General features: G+C 38.3%; 2 protein-coding genes across 2 annotated transcripts; one reads left to right on the top strand and one right to left on the bottom strand.

Annotated features, from left to right (window-relative positions):
* Positions 1 to 7,275: 7,275 nt before the first annotated feature.
* Positions 7,276 to 7,530, top strand: LOC134390572 (small ribosomal subunit protein eS27-like). Its single transcript, XM_063114069.1, has one exon. It carries the CDS (start codon positions 7,276 to 7,278, stop codon positions 7,528 to 7,530), a length of 255 nt encoding a protein of 84 aa, XP_062970139.1.
* Positions 7,531 to 17,224: 9,694 nt separating this feature from the next.
* Positions 17,225 to 18,295, bottom strand: NEUROD1 (neuronal differentiation 1). Its single transcript, XM_063078000.1, has one exon. The coding sequence runs from the start codon at positions 18,293 to 18,295 to the stop codon at positions 17,225 to 17,227; it is 1,071 nt and encodes a 356-aa protein (XP_062934070.1).
* Positions 18,296 to 18,689: the final 394 nt, after the last annotated feature.

Raw genomic sequence — 18,689 nt, forward strand, 5'->3', positions numbered from 1 at the left:
GGAACAGGACCCCAAACGCTGCATTTCTTAGAAGCTACTAGGTGATACGATGCCGCCGGCCCCAGAACACATTTTGAGTTGCAGAGGTGGTGCTTTTTTACAACCATGTCTGCACGCTCTCAAGAGTTGGTCTTTATGCAGCTGGAATACAAGGGTAGCTCACCTCCCAAAGTCTCTGACGGAAGCCAGAGCTAACCCTCTGGTTTGCACAGACAAATTTGCATCTGACAGGTTTAGTGTTAAAGAAAAGTGTCTTCATGCTGAATTTAGGGTCCTGCCTTCCCCGAGATATCTCCTCCGCAGTGTTGTCTTTGCTTCCATCTGGCACTCCCTTGAGAGAGAGAGATTACAAGCAGCAGAGCTTGTTCTCCACAAGGCTACTGCTGTGAAGTAGTGTTACCTGGAAAAGAAGAACCTGGGGTGCTCACCCCTAACTTACTCCTGATAACTGGGATTCCCGTAATTAGCTGTTTGTTAATTTGGAAAGCACAGAGTTCTGGAGGCCAGTGGTTCTCAATCGAGGTTGCACGTTACAGTTAATGTGCTTAATGAGGGGAGCTTTTTAAAAATCCAGATGTCCAGGCCTTCCTCCAAGACAATGACGTCGGAATCTCTGGGAATGGGACCCAGATTTCAGGATGTTTTAAAGTTCCCTAGGTAATTCCAATGTTTAGCCAAGGCTGGAACGGCTGCTCTAAGCAGTGTAATAACGCCGGGAGTTGACAGCTTGATATGGGAAAGCAGTCGGGGAGAAAGTGAACCCTCCCACAAGGAGCAGAGTGGGAGGTAAAGCAGAAGGCTTTTTATAAGGCCATTATAATTATATTGAGAAAAAGTGGGGGAGTTAAAGAGGAAATTAAGTTCATAGAGTTGTGAATATTGTTCCAGCCCACTAGTGCCTGAACAATTTCATCAGATAGACGGCCACTTCTCATTCTGTTCTTATCCCTGACCACAGGCAAAGTCAGACAGAAGAGCTAACTGTAGCAGGAGTTTCTCAAAGTTCTCTGCTCATTGTTTGTAGACCTAGCCAAATTCCTGTCAAACATAAAGCAACTGTGTGCCAGTTAAGCTAGGACTCACTGTTGAATGCTCTGAAAACAAATACCCAAGCTTGCAGGAGAAACGAGGAAGAGCTTCAGTTTGGTCTGATTGTGGAGGGCTGGTTTCTTGGAGCAGAAGTGCAGCTGCTGCTAAACCGCATGCAGGCTTCTGGTGGCTGGGCTCAGCAGTCATTAGTGGGAAAGAGATGGTGCCTTCACAGAATGAGTTGTAGTTCTGGAGTCAGCATCTTGTATTCACAGCTGTCAGGCAGTCAAAACAATTAGAGCTCATTGGCATTTTAATAGCTCACTGAGAGCCAGGGCTAATAGGCCAAAGCAATGGCTACTTAGGACCTTTGCAAAGGGGCATATTGCTGTTTTTCAAGCTTCAATAAGGCCAGGCAGTCAAAAACATTGGCTTTGAATTGTCTTGGGGATGGAAGTAATAATGGTCACGTTCCGTTCTTTACCTTCCAGAGCTCTGTTTTTAGGATCTATCCACACACACATCGGTCCCACACTTTACATACTATCCAGGATGCCACAAATGATGTTACCAGCCCCAATCACTCTCCTGAACTTAAGATATTAGGTCCAGCTGCCTACCTGACTTCTCTACTTGGCTGTCCAATAGGCACTGGAAACATATCTAAAACAAACTCATGTTTTTCCATCACAAACCTGTTCCTCCCAGAATGTTCCAAATCAGCAAATACTAGTGTCATCAAAATCCTTCATATCATCCTTGTCTCCTTCTTTGTCTCATACTCACACCCAATCTACTGGCAAATCCTGTTCATTACATCTGTAAAATATACTCCTTTCAGCCTGCTCTCCTCCTAGTCAGCACCTCTGCCCCTCTCAGCTGGAACTACTTCAACCCCCTTGCTTTCCTCTTCCCCTGTACTGGCACCTCCAGCCCAGAGCATATTTTCCACCTAGCAGTTACACTGCTCCTTTGAAAAGTAAAAGAGCATATCATTCACTGCTCACAACCTTCCAGTGACTTCTCATCACTCTAGGAATAAAATCAAAATGCTTAGCAAGGCTACAAGGCCCTACATAATCTGGCCCCTGGCTACCTCTGCAAGACCTCCTCCTAACACTTTTTCCCTTGTTCACTCACATAAGCCTTCTTTCTAGTCCTTAAACACGCTGAGAATAGTCCCTACTCAGAGCATTTGCCCTTGCTGTTTTCCTGTGGCTGGAATGATTTCCCCTCCAGCCAACCAGATGGCTCACTCCTCCATTTTGCTCACCTTTCTGCTTAAAGGTCACTTCCTCAAAGAGACCATCCCAAGCACCTTCCACAATTCACCATCCTGTAGCCCTGTGTATTAATTTCCTATGCTACTGTAACTAATTACCACAAACTTAGCGAAATGTATTATCTTACATTCCTGGTGGTCAGAAATTCAAAATCAGTTTCACTACACTGAAGTCAAGGTGCCAGCAGGCCTTCATACCTTCTGAAGGCTCTAGGGGAGAATTAATTTCCTTGCCTTTTCCCGCTTCTAGAGGTCACCTATATTTCTTGGCTTGCGGCCCCTTCTTCCGTCTTCAAAGCCAGCAGCATAGCATCTTTCTTTTCTCTGCTTTTATTCTTACACCTCTACTTCTCTGACTTTGACCTTTTCCCCTCCCTTTTATAAGAACTCTTGTGATTACATTGGGCCTGCCTGGTAATCCTTAACTTAGTTATATTTGCAAAGCCCCTTTTGCTATGTAAGGTAACATACTCAGGTTCTGGGGATTATGGACATCTTCAGGCTTCCATTAATCTCTACCATACCCTGCTTTATTTTTCTTCGCAGCACTTATCATTACTTCTTATTATATATTTAATTCTTTGTTTATTGTCTAGCTTCCCCATTGAGTGAGTGAATGCACTTAGTAGTGAAATATAAGAAACACTCAATAAATGTTAATTAGTGGTAGTGGTGGTGTTATTGTTAGAATATAAACTCCTTGATGGCAGGGAATTTATCTTGTTCACTATTGAATTCTCAGTACCTAACACTCAATGTTATATTCTTTGTTGTACTTTCCACTATGTAAAAGGATGCAGCTGATCTATTTGTTTACTTATTTCTATCTCTCCTCTTCCAGAAGATTGGCACCTCAATGAGAACAGTAACCTAGTCTGCTTATTTATGGCTCTATCTCTTGTCCCTAAAACAGTGCTTTTAACATAATAGATACTCAATACATGTGTTGAATACATGAATGAGTAAATTAACTTTTTTAATTGAATTTTTATATTAATTTCTGATATTATTGGATATGTTATGTCTCATGAGAATAAAAGAAAGATTCATGACAGCTGACAATATTTATTTTTTCCATGTCAACATATATTTTGAGTGAAGTGAGTTTTAGTTGTGTCCGACTCTTAGTCATTTCTGGTGCTAAATGGGCACATTATCAATGTGTCAAGGGGACTGCTTCCCTCTCATGCTGAGTGGAGTTTTTGTCAGAATGTTCCTGCTCCTCTGGCTCCTGCTGCCTAAAAGGTAGAGGGCCATATGTCCCTACAACAATTACAGGAAAAGAAAATAGGACAAATCCTAGAAACCCACCAAGTCGGAATATCAAATTTTCTGCATGTGCCAGTTTTTTGTACTCAGATCGAAACTCTGTTTAAGATGAATTGCTCAGCTGTATTGTAGGACACATCTCACCCAATGGGATCTCAGTAAGCAGTAACAAGATCTAGCATCTCAGTAAGCAGTAACAAGAAGTAAAACAAGAAAGAAGAGAAGGCCCTCTTTACCTTCCCTCAAGTTTTTTAAAGCCCCCTTTTTAGGAAGATTTAGAAAGGCATAAAGTTGGAGCAAAAAAAATTGAAATGTATTTCCTCAAATGGAGAGCTTGAAACATTCTCACAGTTAACAGCTAGCAATTCGGTATTGCAGAATCTTAAATTAGGTATTTCACCAGGTACACAAGTGAAATAAGCAGTTTAAATTGAACATCTATCCTCATTTTCGACACTATACGTATATACCATTTTTATTATAGCTGTGGAAAAGGCCTTATACAGAGGAGGCAACAGCTCTTCTCACTGATGAGAACTGCTCACTGCTTTCAGGCTTCTTACACACGGGCATCCAAGAGTTGGGTAGTGGACTTGCTGTCTTTGACTTTTACTTCATTACCTGCCACCATCTGGGGCTACTTCAGTGTCTATGTCAACAACCTACATAACTAAGAGTGGTTTTAGAATAAGATTTTATTTCTCACATCAAAAGAGGTCCAAAGTCAGACCATTCCTGAGTCGGCTCATTTCATATAACGTAATTAAGAAATCCAGGGCATGGTAACTTTGACTTCACTATTCCCAAGTAGCAACAAGAACTCCACCAGTGGCTCCCAGATGGCTGCAGAGATGCTAAGCATAATACTCTCTTCCCAGAAATGTCCAAAATCAAGAATAGAAGGCACAATGACAATTTTTCCACCAGATTTCCTCTTAGTTCCCATTGACTAGGATGAGGCAATATGCCTGTGCTCGAACTTCCAGAGACTGACACCTTTCCATGCTTCTTCCATTGGTAGTAGATAGTTGGGATGACTATTGGTGAGGCAACTAACAGTACCCAATCTTCTTTTTCTTTCACAGTCTCTGAACTTTGCTTGGCCATAAGCCCTGCTATGCTAGTAGTGATTAGTCTTGATGGAGCTTCCTCTCTTTATCCCCAGAGAAGCTATTCTAAACATTCAGTGTTCTCCTTCAAATCCATCTCACTTAGAGGGTTAACATGCTTCCGCCTTCACATAAAAGAACTTGGTAAGAGTAAACTCCCACTATTTTACCATTACTCCTAAAATTCTCTTTCCATACCCTGACTCCTGTATCTGGAAAGAAGTATCCCTCCTGTCCAACATGATTATTTGCTTATGTTCTAGATCTTCTGCCCTCCACATTACCCAACACCTTCCTTGGTCAATCTAACCCACATATTACTTATTTTATCTTCTCTACATCCAGGGTTTTCTCCATCTTAGTGTATAAAAATGACCAAGCAACAGCAAAATCAAAGCCTCTGTTATATCAGACAGTTCTCCTTGTGTGTGGCAGAAAACCCAACTCAAACTGGCTTTAAAAAAAAAATCTAATTGGAGAAGTAGGGGTTGATAATAGAGAAACTTGAGCCAGCAGCTCAAATAATATAATGCGATAAACGGTTGCTTTCCCTTACTTCACTCTCCCTTCTGTACTGTAAGCATCATCCTCTGCTCTATGAATATCCCTGTACCCCACTCTCACTCTCTCCTCCAAGTAGCCAAATGGCTGACACATTCCAGATCAAATCCACATACATACTGCATTTGTCAGAAGAAGAGCACGTCTCTGTCAATATCTTCCCCATAAAAATGGAAGTTTCTCTTTTCCAGAAGTGCCGATAAAGTCTTCTTGCATAACGTTTCATCTTAATAAGTTAACACTTTTATCAGTTGGCAGAGGCAGAGTTATAATGTGGTTTTTAAAATTTTTCAGTGGCTTAAGACAATAAAGGTTTATTTCTTACTCATGTCCACATGAGCAAGGGTAGGTAGGAAACTAAAAAGAAAGCCAGCATAAGAGACAAAAGTACCAACTATCCAAAAATAAAGATTAAAAACAAGGCAGAATCCCAGATCTACACAATACAAAACTTCTGATTAATTACATACCTTCACAGGAAATAAACACCAACTTGTATATAGAACAATAAAAACAGTCAAATAATCAGATATATAGACCTAGGTAACTAAGGCTGGAGGCTTAGCTTCTGGGTTTTAAGCTCACAAAGAGAGTACTGGCTCAAGGCAATATATAACCTGAACATAGAGATAGAACTTTTAGAAGTCATAGCACTTATTCATTTGAACCACAATCATTACCAAAAAAAAATTATGTAACTTTGCATGTTATAAAATTTGTGTTAAATGAGTGTTTGTGAAATCATTTGTTTTTTCAGAGAGTCTATTTATTAGTTTACATGCTGCCCCGCAAATCAAATAAATGTGACATTTTTCATGTGAAGAATAAATAATAGTTGATATTTTATACTTTTGTGAATTCAAGGATAAGGCTTTTTAAAAAAATAACCCTTAGTTTATTGGGTGGGCCCATTCACACTTCACTAAATCTAGATGTCAGTTTAAGTTCATGCACATAAATAGAAAACAATACAATTTAGATATTAATTCAAATGCTTATTAAAGAGCTATTATTTGTCAGCTTGTTCAAATACCAAACCGGTGTTAACTAAAATATTCTAGTAGTTTCGTGTTGTGTCATTAAAAGTTCACAGTCAGTGGCAGAATAAATGGTCCCCAGCATCACTCTCTCCCACAATCAACCAATTTACAGCTATTAAAAAGCAAAGACTGACAATCTGGGACGCTGGAGCTTGGGTGAAGAGGAAGAGAGATCTGTGGAGTTTGTGAAGGTGGGAGAAGCTGCAGCAAGAGGAAGAAGAAACCTCTCTGACAATTTTAAGCCCCTGCTGCTTCAAGGCTGGCCCTGTGAGAGGCAGGAAGAAGGTGCAGCACATGAAGCAGGAGCCAGCAAAAGCCGCAGCTGAGCCCTTTGTGTGAAGTTGCCTGGAGTATGTAGGGGAGTCAACAACTTTGGAGCAGAACCTACCAGCTCCCAGGCCAGTGAGACCACTGATGGGGTTCTCCGTGGGCCCACATAGGAAAGAGGGCCACAGCCAACAAAAGAAAGGAACTACACAGAGGCTGGTGAGTCATCACAAGGGACCCACGCATAGCCCACCCCACAGGAAGCATTTAGGGTGAAAGAAAGAGGTTGACCCACTGGGAGAACATTGGGATGTAGAGTGGGCAGCTGATCTGCCTTCCAATCAACAAAAGCCCACTCAGTAGAGACTGATCAGGGTGATAAAACTGCAGAAGGCACAGTTTGCTGGAAAGACTCAGCCCCAGACAGAATTTTCACACAGAACAGGTATATCTGACTTCACAAGACACAGAAGTGAAAAAAGGCCAACAATTAAAATCTGGTCCACACAAAAATCCTTCCCCAGAGAATCAGCAGCAAGGCGGCGATTTAGTGCAACCACAGAGCTCAAGTACTGGTCCCCACAGGAAGTTCACCCAACTTTGAAATTAACCGAGACCACAGACCAGAGACAAAACTCTGATATTAACCAATAAAGGTCTACTATTAACAACACCTATAGGAGAGATCCGGATGGACTGGGCTTGTGAGAAGATCAACATGCCTTTGGATAGAGATTTACTACATCCATCCTTGGAAGAGGAAAAGGAAAAACATAAAAAGAAACAGCTGGTTCATAATCCAAATTCTTATTTTATCGATGTGAAATGTCCAGGTTGCTACAAGATTAACATGGTTTTCAGCCATGATCAGACAGTGGTTCTTTGTGTAGGTTGTTCAACAGTGTTATGCCAGCCTACAGGAAGAAAGGCCAGATTCACAGAAGGGTGTTCATTTAGAAGAAAGCAACACTAATAATCCACACAACTTCCTGAATTTGTGTTATTTCACAGAAAGCCTTATAATAAGTTTAGTAACTCTAGTTACTCTGCCAAGATAATGTAATTATGTTTGATTTTCTATGGTATACAACAGTGATCTCCTATTTTGGTGTCAGTTTTTCAATGTTTTAATTATGAGCAAAAAAAAAAAAAAAAAGAACAGAGCACCTATAAATCTAGAAGAGGTAGAAGTCTCTTCAAATACCCAGACATCAACATAAAGACACAAAGATCAAGAAAGAATAGAGATATATGACACCAATAAAGGAAACAAACAAAGCACCAACAATAGACCCAGAGGAACACTGAATTTATGAAATATCTGACAGAAAATTCAGAATGGCCCTCTTATGGACTCTCAGGGAGTCACAAGAAAACACAGATAGAAAATTAAATGATATCTGGAAAACAACCCAGGAGCAGAATTGGAAACTTGACAAAGGAATTGAATCAGTTAAAAGAAACCAAATAGAAATTCTAAAAATAAAGAACATATCTGAACTGTAAAACTCAATAGAAAGCTCCAACAGCAGACTTAATTAAACAGAAGAAAAAATCAGTGAGCTCGAAGATAAAACACATGATATTATCCAATCAGGGGAGCAAAAAGAAAAAAGAATAAGAAAAAATGAAACAAATACAGTAAACATGGGATTTCCTCATGGGAAACAACCTCCGCATAATTGGCATACCTAAAGGAGAGGAAAAAGGAAGAGATGTGGAAAGCACGTTGAAGAAAATAGTAGCTGAAAATTTCTCAAGTATGGAGAAAAATGATAGCATCCAGGTACAAGAAACTCAGAAGTCACCAAAGTCAATCCAAGGAGAAACACCCCAAGGCCCAACATAATCAAATCATCAAAAACAAAGACAAAGAAAGAATACTGAAAGCAACAAGAGGGAAAAAAAAAACAAAACAAAACAAAAAAAACAAAACACATAACATTCAACAGAGTCCCAATACCTTTCTCAGTTGATTTCTCAGTAGAAACCCTACAGGCCATAAGAGAATGGCATGATATATTCAAGGTGCTGAAGGAAAAAGACTGTCAGCCAAGAAAACCGTATCCAGCAAAGCTAACCTTCAAATACGAAGAAGAAATAAAGTTTTCCCCAGACAAACAAAAGCTAAAGGAATTCATCAACACTAGACCTACATTATAAGAAATGATAAAGGGAGTTCTTTGATCTGAAGGAAGATGGTGCTAAGGAGCAGCAAGAAAACATTTGAAGGTATATAAATCATTAGTAAAGTAAGTTCACAGACAACCTCAAAATACTCTAATGTCATAAGAATGGTGAATAAACCACCTACATCTTTAGTAAGAAGGCAAAAGGACAAACCTAACAAGACACGAACATATACAACCTCCATATAAGAGATAGGCAATATAAAAAGATGTAACTTGAAACAACAAATTGTCAAAAAATGTTGGGGGGGGGGATGATGCCAAAGTGTAGAGTTGGCTTTGTTTATTCGTTATTTTTCCCTCTTAGATATCAAAATTAAGTTGTTATTGGTCTAAAATAATCTGTTATAACATGTTTTTTGTAAGCCTCATGGTAACCATAACACAAACACTTAAAAGAGACATACTAAAAATAAATAGTGAGAAATCAAAATGCAGTGCTAGAGAAAACCTCTCAATCACAAAGGAAGACAGTAAGATTGGGAAAAAGGATCAAGAAAACAACCAGGAAAAAAAGGAACAAAATTTCACTAACAAATCCCTATATATCAATAACTCCTCTAAATGTAAATAGATTAAATGCCCCAATTAAAAGACACAGAATGGCTTAATGGATTATAAAATAAAAACAAACACTATGCTGCCTATAAGAAACTCACTTCATCTATAAAGACACACATCATCTGCCAGTGAAGGAATAGAAAACGATATTTCATGCAAATAGAAACCAAAAAAGAGCAGGAGTAGCTAAATTTATATCAGATAAAATAGACTTCAAACCAAGAAAAGTAAAAAAAGATGAGAGGTCATTATATAATGACAAAGGGATCAATTCAACAAAATGATATAACAATTTTAAATATACACACATCCAACACCTGAGCACCCAGTTATATAAAGTAATTACCATCAGACCTGGTTAGGATGTGGAGAAAAGGGAACCCTCCTACATTTTTGGCTGGAATGTAAATTGGTAAAGCAATTGTGGAAATTGCTCAGAGAGATAAAAATACATCTATCTTATGACCCAGCTATCCCACTGCTGGGTATATACTCAAAGGAAATGAAATCAAATATATCAAAAAGACACCTGCACTCCCATGTTCATCACAGCTCTATTCACAATAGCCAAGAGATGGAATCAACCTAAATGCCCAGCAATGAATGAATGGATTAAAAAAATGTGGCATATACACACAATGGAATACTATAAAAAGGAAATGATATCCTATAATTTGCAGTAACATGGATGGAACTGGATACCATCATGTTAAGTGAAATAAGTCAGGCACAGAAAGAAAAATACCACATGATCTCACTCATACATGGAAACTTAAAAGAAAAAAAAGTGATTCTCATAGAAGTAGAGAGTAGTACAGGGTGGGGGGGGCGGTGCGGGAAGTAGTAGACTTACAGGTTCAAAACTATGCTATCTACCCTAAGTGATCATTGTTCAGTCTATGCTTGTATTGGAAAAACAGACTGTACCCCACAAATATGTACAAGTAAATTTTCAAATAAAATTTTTTTAAAAACTTAAAGGAATATAGAACCTCCCCCCACCAAAGTTCATGGTGACATTTTCAGAAGAATTGAAACGAACTCTTCTGTATTTATGTACATTTAACATCAGTTAATTGTAGATTTTAGTATATGCATTAGTTTCCTAAGTCTTGCCACAACAAATTATCACAAACTGGGTAATTTGAAATAACAGAAATGAATTATTGTATCACAGCTTTGAAGACTGGAAGACTGAAATCGAGGCATCAGCAGGGTTGGTTTCTTCTTGGTGACTCAGAGGAAGAATCTGTTCCATGCCTGTCTCCTAGCTTCTGATGGTTGTCTATAACCCTTGTGTTCTCTTGGCTTGTAGACACATCACTCCAATCTCTGCCTTCTTCTGCACATGCCATTCTCCCTTTGTGCTATGTGTCTCTATGTCCTATCCTCTTCTTATAAGGACATCTGTGATTGGATTTAGGGCCCATCCTAATCCAGAATGATCTCATCTTAATTTACATCTTACATGTTAATTACATCTGGAAAGATGCCATTCCCAAGTAAGGTCACATTCTGAGGTTCTGGATGGACATGAATTTTGGGGGAAAGAGTGCTGAAGGGAGGGAATACTAACTATTCAACCCAGCACAGCATACATACAGTCAGATTTAAGGAAACATTAAAATAGTTTTTTATCTCATGTTGCGATTTTCAAATATCTAAACAAGTAGCCTTGGCTCTATTAACTAAGAACGACTTTTAGTAAAGAAATATTATAGTAAATATCACTACTCAGATTTAGTTAAAATTTAAATGAATTTGTTACTATTGTTCAATTATAGTTTATATTTAGTCATTGGCTAAAATAAAGATTATTTAGTTATCTGTTAACAATGACTAGTGATGTTATTCCAAATCTTCTTTTTTAGAACACTTTGTTATCCTCGTCATTCTTGGATGTGAACATTACTTAGCCACGTATCTGTAACCTGCCATGGATTATAAATTTATAATTCCCAGCTCTGAGGAGACAAACACTACAATTGTTAGTGACACCATTGGTAGGGAATTAACACTTCTATTAAGCATTGTAATACCCCTTCACTGACGTCACCAAAAGTGATGGTGATCTCTTAACTGACATCATTGAGAGAACACTAAAAAAATAGTATTGATGTGCTAAGTTTATATGCTAAACATTTTAAAGTCAAAATTATAGGATAAGGTAATTTTATAGAACACCAAAAGTAGAACAAGAACAATTGCTAAAGAATGATGAACAGAAAGGAAAAAGGTATCATGCTTTCAAGAGAGTTCTTAATACATGTAAAAATAAATGTTGTGGTCTACTACGAGCCTATAGTATTTTAGTACATTTATTCCAATTCCCGATCATATTTAACCAACTGATATTAATGAAAAGAAAAGATGATTGATAACTCATGATTACTGATCCTCAAAAGGGGGGGGGGAGTTTGGTGTCATATGATATCATAAGAAATTAGTTTCAATTGTTCTCTTTTTATAGAATTAATGTTTATAACATTCACTAAGTTGAGAGTTACTTGTGATCCTCTCCATTCTCAACTGACTTGATTTAAAGCATAGTGGTTAATACAACAGGTTTTGGCATCAGATTAGTGTGGTTTTATTCCCTTGAAAAGTTAGTATTTATTGAGAATCTCCTAGGTTCTTCTAAGCACCAGAGAACCAGCAACAACCAAAAGAGACAAGGTTCTTGTTCTTGTGAAACCCACGTTGTACTGGGGGAGGTAGATAGCTTAAAAATAAACTCAGCAAATAAACATGCAAGATAACATTGGACAGATAAATGCTCTGAAAAAAGGGAGGGGCAATATAGTAGTGATTTGCTGGGGCTGATGGCTTTACTATTTTATATAGTAAAAGGCTTCTTTGAGGATGTGGCATTGGAACAACAACCAGGATGAAGAAAGGAAGCCAGGAATGAAAATATCTAAATATCCCAGCTTCCTGCAGTTTCTCCATCTGTAAAATAAGGCACAAGGCTGCTTTGATGAAGCAATGTGTAAATGAATGAAAAGCACTTAACACTGACCTAGTGAGTGCCTGAGGCTGTCTCTCTGGCTGGCTGTTCTTAGGCATGGAAGTCTAAAGCAGGCTTAGCTTTTAATCTTGTTAACAGCAAAGTAAGTTACCAAGTTACCTCATATGTGCTAGGTTAAACTTACTCTCTTGTCTGTTGATGTCATTTCACAATCGGATCCTTTGGATTGCCCTATATCTGGGGATCTATAAATATGGTTGTAGTCACTATCCACCATCTATCTCTAAATTAGCTGGGCAAATAGAAAAATACTTACATGGGCAAATCCACATTTAATGCATCTGAAGATTGATTCCAGTGTTAACATAATATTCTGCATTTTAAAATTAGCAATTTAACCAGAAGTCCCCAGAGACTGTGGCCTTGTCTTGTCAATGCCACTAGTTTGGCTACACAGTTAATTCCATCAGAGCCACTGAACCAAGTCTAAGTGTGTGAAGAGAGTCCATGAGTCAATTGCCAATACAGAATTCTTCCTGACTTAGGAAGACAGATGATCTCAACTTTTGAGTGCATATAGTGCCGATTTCTAGTTGAATGGTTCTTGACAATGGTGTCCTCTGAAACATAATGCCTGGCCAGGAGCCAATGATTATGCCACCATACGAATCACTGTGCATCTGATGCCAGAATGCCTTTTTGCAATGGTAACAACAAGAGTTCTCAGTCCTGGTGTTCCACAAGATGTTGCTTTGGCTCTTTTATTCTTTATCAGACCCTGAAGTTAAAGATTTTATTTAGAAGGTTTTCAGGATATAAGTGGTGATAGATGGAGAGAAACAGTTTTGCTGTTTTACATTTCCCATTAGGACAAAATCAGCCTATGTTTTGAATCCTAGTTTTATTAATTGTCTAATAGATATTTTTGCTTTAAAATTCTTGTATAATTATAGAACTAAAATAGCTTGGTTCAAACTGTTAGCTAATGATCCATACATCATTTTAGTAATTACTAGCTTCTTTCAGAAAATGCATTAATTTTGTCAGAATGTATAGACTTTCAAATGTGAAAACATAGAGTACTTTTAAGATTAATAAATTAGAACATACAAAATTTGTTCCAAATGTTATTTTACTGTAACATATTATAAAACTAAAAGTAGTAAAACATAAGATTATAATCCTCCATTTTAATGTATATGTAGTTGTCTTTTTAAGGATTAAAAGTAGATCATACTGTATAATCACAACTGGGATATAAATGAACATTCTGTTATGCAGAGTGTTACTATTCAGTAGGAATTATGCACCAGTTAAAATATCTAGCCAAATATCATCTCCAACTATGAAATTGTCTGCTAATTTTAAATACCAACTTCTTCTGGAAATAACTCTTTAGAGGATTTTCACATTAAATAAGTAGATCTAAGTATCTTAGTTAATAAAAATAGTAACTGCTCAAGACGAAGAAACACAGTACCCTAAATATTACTTATAAAAAGTGTTATACAACAAAAGAAATATTTTTCCCAAAGAAACCTAAGTTGCCAGTGTTTCTTCTTTTTTTGCTGTGTTCTCACTTAGAAAAAAAATTTTCTTTTCTTATTAGCTAGATATAAGCATTAGCCATTTGTAAAAACTGTATGGTCTCTTTTACAAATGGGTAGCAATTCATCAAAGAAAAGAAGATAATTTTAAAGGTTTTTTGTGGTTTGAAAATGACTTCCAAATATTCATTAAAGATTTAAGTGAGTAAATTTGTAGAATATGTTTCTGACATTGGCACTGGTTCTGTGGTATTTCTCTGATCAGATGGAAGTGCTATGTGTAATGCAGAGTGCATGCAGTTCATTCATGCATAAACAATATCATTTTCATAAATTAAAACCTCCCCTGCAGAAGGAACATCTGTGCCTGCATTTGAATAAAAGATGGTGGCATGTGAGTTACTCCTTGACTGACTGAAAGAATCCCTATGTTTTAGAATGAAGTTGTATAGGGAAAATGAAAAAAAAAATCAAACTTAACTTTTAGTCTTCATTTCTACCTTACAAAAAAATCCCCAGTCTAGATTTCCATGCTTGCTGTCTTAAAAGCTGGAATTCTTGAAATGTCATTCTCTTATTATTTTTTTCTGTTCACTACTGCAACAATTTTTAGTTTGCATGAAGATGTCTGATTTTAATTACAGCTGCTTAATAGATCAGATCTGATCTGAATGTTCACTTCATGGTCTCCTATGCTGGAAGGCTGGCAGTGTTCAAATATCATATCAGTATTATGTCTCTTAAAGTAAGAACAGTGAGAACAATCAGGGATATAGGAAGCAACAGCTTGATTCCAAAATAACAACTCTGATTCACTTGGAATGAGATTGCTGCATTTTGGATAAAGTTGGATCTAAGTTAAAAGTATTTCTGTCATGTGATGAAGGTTGATGGAAAACATGTTAAAATGATATATTTTAAATTGCACTCAAACATTTTTTTGATGTTGAAATATTCCTTACTGTTGCTGTCACAGCTTGACACAGCCCCATTGGCAATGTTATTAGTATAGCTAATTGTTTCCATCCATTAGATTACTCACATTTTTCTGGAGCAGGTTGCTAAATGAGGTCAGCTTTCTGGAACCCCTAAATCACCAATGAGAAGGAGATTAAAGGAACAAGCTTGGGAAGGGGGGTAGTCGTCCAATGTGGCATCCAAATCAGAGGAGGAACAATGGAGTTACTAATGACAGTAATCAGAGCACCACAGTAGAGCCAGAGCACAAGTGCCAAAATGTTATTCCCTAGGAATTGTGACTGTCAGTCAATACATCCAGAGGAAGAGAAATGCCAAACTTTTTTTTTTTAAGTGGCCTGAACAATGGACAGAATCATCTGTAAGTTTTTACAGTGAGTTATAGTACCTCAAAGGGGAAAGGGAAACAATTAGACCTTCCTAAAATATATTATAGTACAAATAGTGTGTTCTTAAGTACAAAGAGTTCATTACTCTTCTTTCTGTAAAAACAGTTGAGCTCATCATAAGTTGTTTATAGAACAATTATAAAATGCTACTTGGATTCTTTAATTTAATCATTTCTTTCTGGTGTTTTCTAAAAGTATACATTTTTCTCTTTGGGATAGTACTGGTTTGGAAGAGAGAATTATTCAGTTCAGAAAAACGTACAGGTAACCGAGCATTAAGAAAATGATAAGTTTTAACATGTTTTAATTATGTAGATAAATTAAGGTAGGGTACTTATTTATGTCTTGCTTGTTAATAATTAACTAAATCCACCCTTTTAAAAAACAGAAGGAAACATGTAATACAATCATTTAAATAAATGAGAATAAAAAACCTAAAGGTGAAGCCACTTACAAACAAACAAACAAACAAAACCACAATGTTTGTCTCACCCCCCAAGCCGCATATTCCAAATAAAGAGATAGTTCCTTTCATTAGCTAAAAAGAATCAGTGACTCCCTAAGCAAAATAGACTAGAGAATATGCCAAAGTAAACTTTTTTTTCCTTTTCTTTTATTCTATAAACAGTGTTTAGTTCTTTTTAAACTCAGCAAATTAAGTAACTATTCCCCCCAGGAATAATTAATACTTTAAAAAAAATCACTTTTAAAAAATGCAACATTGCTTTGATTTTCAATACTATTTTTATTGCGACTGGATGAATGTTTTCTAAATTGTGCATTACACCATAATATACAGTATTACAAACAAGATTACAGTACAGGTCGATTCCAGTGGTACCAGCATCACATCTCAAACAGCACTTATTCTGGACTGCATTTTACATGCAATAGCTATTGTTCTAATTATGAATTAAATGGTTTTAATTTATGTAAGCTACTGTACTAATTGACTACAACAGGTATAAATCCCAACATTAATAATCTGATTAGATTTAGGCTCAGATTTATTACATGAATATATGAAAAACCACCATTTGGGTGACTATGTATAAAATCATGCATTTATATTTTCTGGAAACATTAAAAGCTTCAGATTCTTTGTAAAATCGTGGAATGCAAAGGAATAAAAGACTAAAAAGAAACAGTGCAAATTGTATGTGATAGTCAAGCAGCTTTTGATTTAAAGAAGGGTATGTTGGCATTTATTTATATGTATATACAAGCTTGTGCAAGTAATGAATTGATATGTTTTGACAGGAAATGCATCTCTTGATTTTCTTATCATCTTGAGATCTTGAGAGTTATGGATCTGGTTTTTATTTTAGGGAGAGGGAAAGACTTTAAAGTGAAATGAATTGCTCAAATTGTGCAATTTTTTTCTTTTTTTACAATTAGGAGGAAAGAAGTGCTAAGGCAACACAATAACTTTCTAAGCACTTTTCTGCTGGTTTAAATTAGTTAAATTATTTTGTATAAATTAGATATAATTCTACTTTTCTGATATGTATAAAAATTGATGAAGCTGCATGGTTTTAAAATAGGAAATCCACATTATAAAAAGTCATTAAAAATTCTGTACAAAATCACAACAAAATAATTCAGCATGGGAAAGGTAACAAGTAGTAAAATGCTGGTTGAAAAATATATATTTATATATATTTTAATTGGCCCATTACTAGTTTAAAAATTGCATAGATCCTAATTATTGCTTGTGATTTTGTTATCCCGATCAGATAATTAATATGATCTGAATACAGACAGCTACACCAAATTCGTGGTGCATTTACTTTTACTTTACTGTATTATTTTTTTAAAATAGAAGAGCTATAGAAAATAATACATAAGGTGAACAGGAACTTTGATCCCCTGTTTCTTCCAAAGGCAGTAACGACAATAAATACATATATCACTTGAAGCTTGGAATATTTGCACTTTGCAGCAGTAGTACCCAAAGGGCTGCCTTTTGTAAACACGACAGTTACTGTAAGCACAGTGAGTTCGTTTCCCAGGGAATGATGAAACTGACGTGCCTCTAATCGTGAAAGATGGCATTGAGCTGGGCACTCATGACTCGCTCATGATGTGAATGGCTATCGAAGGACATAATATTGTCTATGGGGATCTCGCAGCGAGGAGCAGTGGTGCCCGAGAAGATTGATCCGTGGCCTTGGGCCCCTGCCAGGGTCGCTGCGGGATAGTGCATGGTAAAGGCATAATTTTTTTCAAATTCGGCGGACGGTTCGTGTTTGAAAGAGAAGTTGCCATTGATGCTGAGCGGCGGGCTGAGGGGTCCATCAAAGGAAGGACTGGTGCAATCAGTCAGGGGGCTTTCAAAGAAAGGCTCCAGCGCCGCGCTGTAGGCGTGCGGCGGCGGCTTGACGTGGAAGACGTGGGAGCTGTCCATGGTACCGTACGGCGGGCTGGGCAAGCCCGGCGACTGGTAGGAGTAGGGGTGCACAGGGAAGGAAGCGCTGGCCGTCGGCAGGTGTGGGGGCATGTCTTGGTTCTGCTCAGGCAGAAAAGTCCGAGGGTTGAGCTGCAGGCAGCCCGCAACGAGGTTGGTCGTGGGCTGGGATAAGCCCTTGCAGAGCGTCTGTACGAAGGAGACCAGGTCGGGGCTTTTGCCTGAGCGCAGGATCTCCGACAGAGCCCAGATGTAGTTCTTGGCCAAGCGCAGCGTCTCGATTTTGGACAGCTTCTGCGTCTTGGAGTAGCAGGGCACCACCTTGCGCAGGTTGTCCAGCGCCGCGTTCAGCCCGTGCATGCGGTTCCGCTCCCGGGCGTTGGCTTTCATGCGCCTCAGTTTAAAACGCTCCAGGCGTGCCTTGGTCATCTTCTTCTTTTTGGGGCCACGTCTCTTGGGCTTCTGATCATCTTCCTCCTCTTCTTCTTCCTCCTCCTCTTCCAGGTCCTCGTCTTCGTCCTCCTCCTCTCCCCCGTTCCTCAGTGAATCCTCCTCCGCGTTCATGGCTTCGAGGTCGTCCTCCTTCTTGTCTGCCTCGTGCTCCTCGTCCTGAGAACTGAGACACTCGTCCGTCCAGCTTGGAGGACCTTGGGGCTGAGGGTCGCCTATCAGTCCGCTGTCGCTGTACGATTTGGTCATGTTTCGGTTTCCTACATTCAACAGGGGAGAGAGGCAAACAGAAAGAAAAGGAGAAAAACGCTACATTCAAAAGCTGGATAAGGCTTCAGCTCCCACTCGCTCACCCCGTACAAATGCAAGTGAAGAGAAGTGCGCGTTCATTACAAAATGGACGCCTTGGGAAAAGTTAGATTTAGTGTTTTACGATGGCGTGTGTGTGTCCCGCTGGTACGCAGGAGAGAGGACAGGGCTGGGCTGGGGGTGGGACGCAGGGACTCTGTGTATGTACAACACTCACGCATGTGCGTGTGTTTGCTAGTGACCGACTTAACTGTGTTCACGGTGACTGCCCAGCAGGATAACGTGTGTGGAAATGAGTGTGCGCTTCAGCGACTTCATGTTGGTCTGCATGTGT

This window comes from Cynocephalus volans, chromosome 1, assembly GCF_027409185.1.
Source record: "Cynocephalus volans isolate mCynVol1 chromosome 1, mCynVol1.pri, whole genome shotgun sequence".
NCBI lineage: Eukaryota > Metazoa > Chordata > Mammalia > Dermoptera > Cynocephalidae > Cynocephalus > Cynocephalus volans.

What these genes read in the sequence shown, in the direction of transcription:
- LOC134390572 (XM_063114069.1), top strand. Translation starts at nt 7,276, where the DNA reads ATGCCTTTGGATAGAGATTTACTACATCCATCCTTGGAAGAGGAAAAG.
- NEUROD1 (XM_063078000.1), bottom strand. Translation starts at nt 18,295, where the DNA reads ATGACCAAATCGTACAGCGACAGCGGACTGATAGGCGACCCTCAGCCC.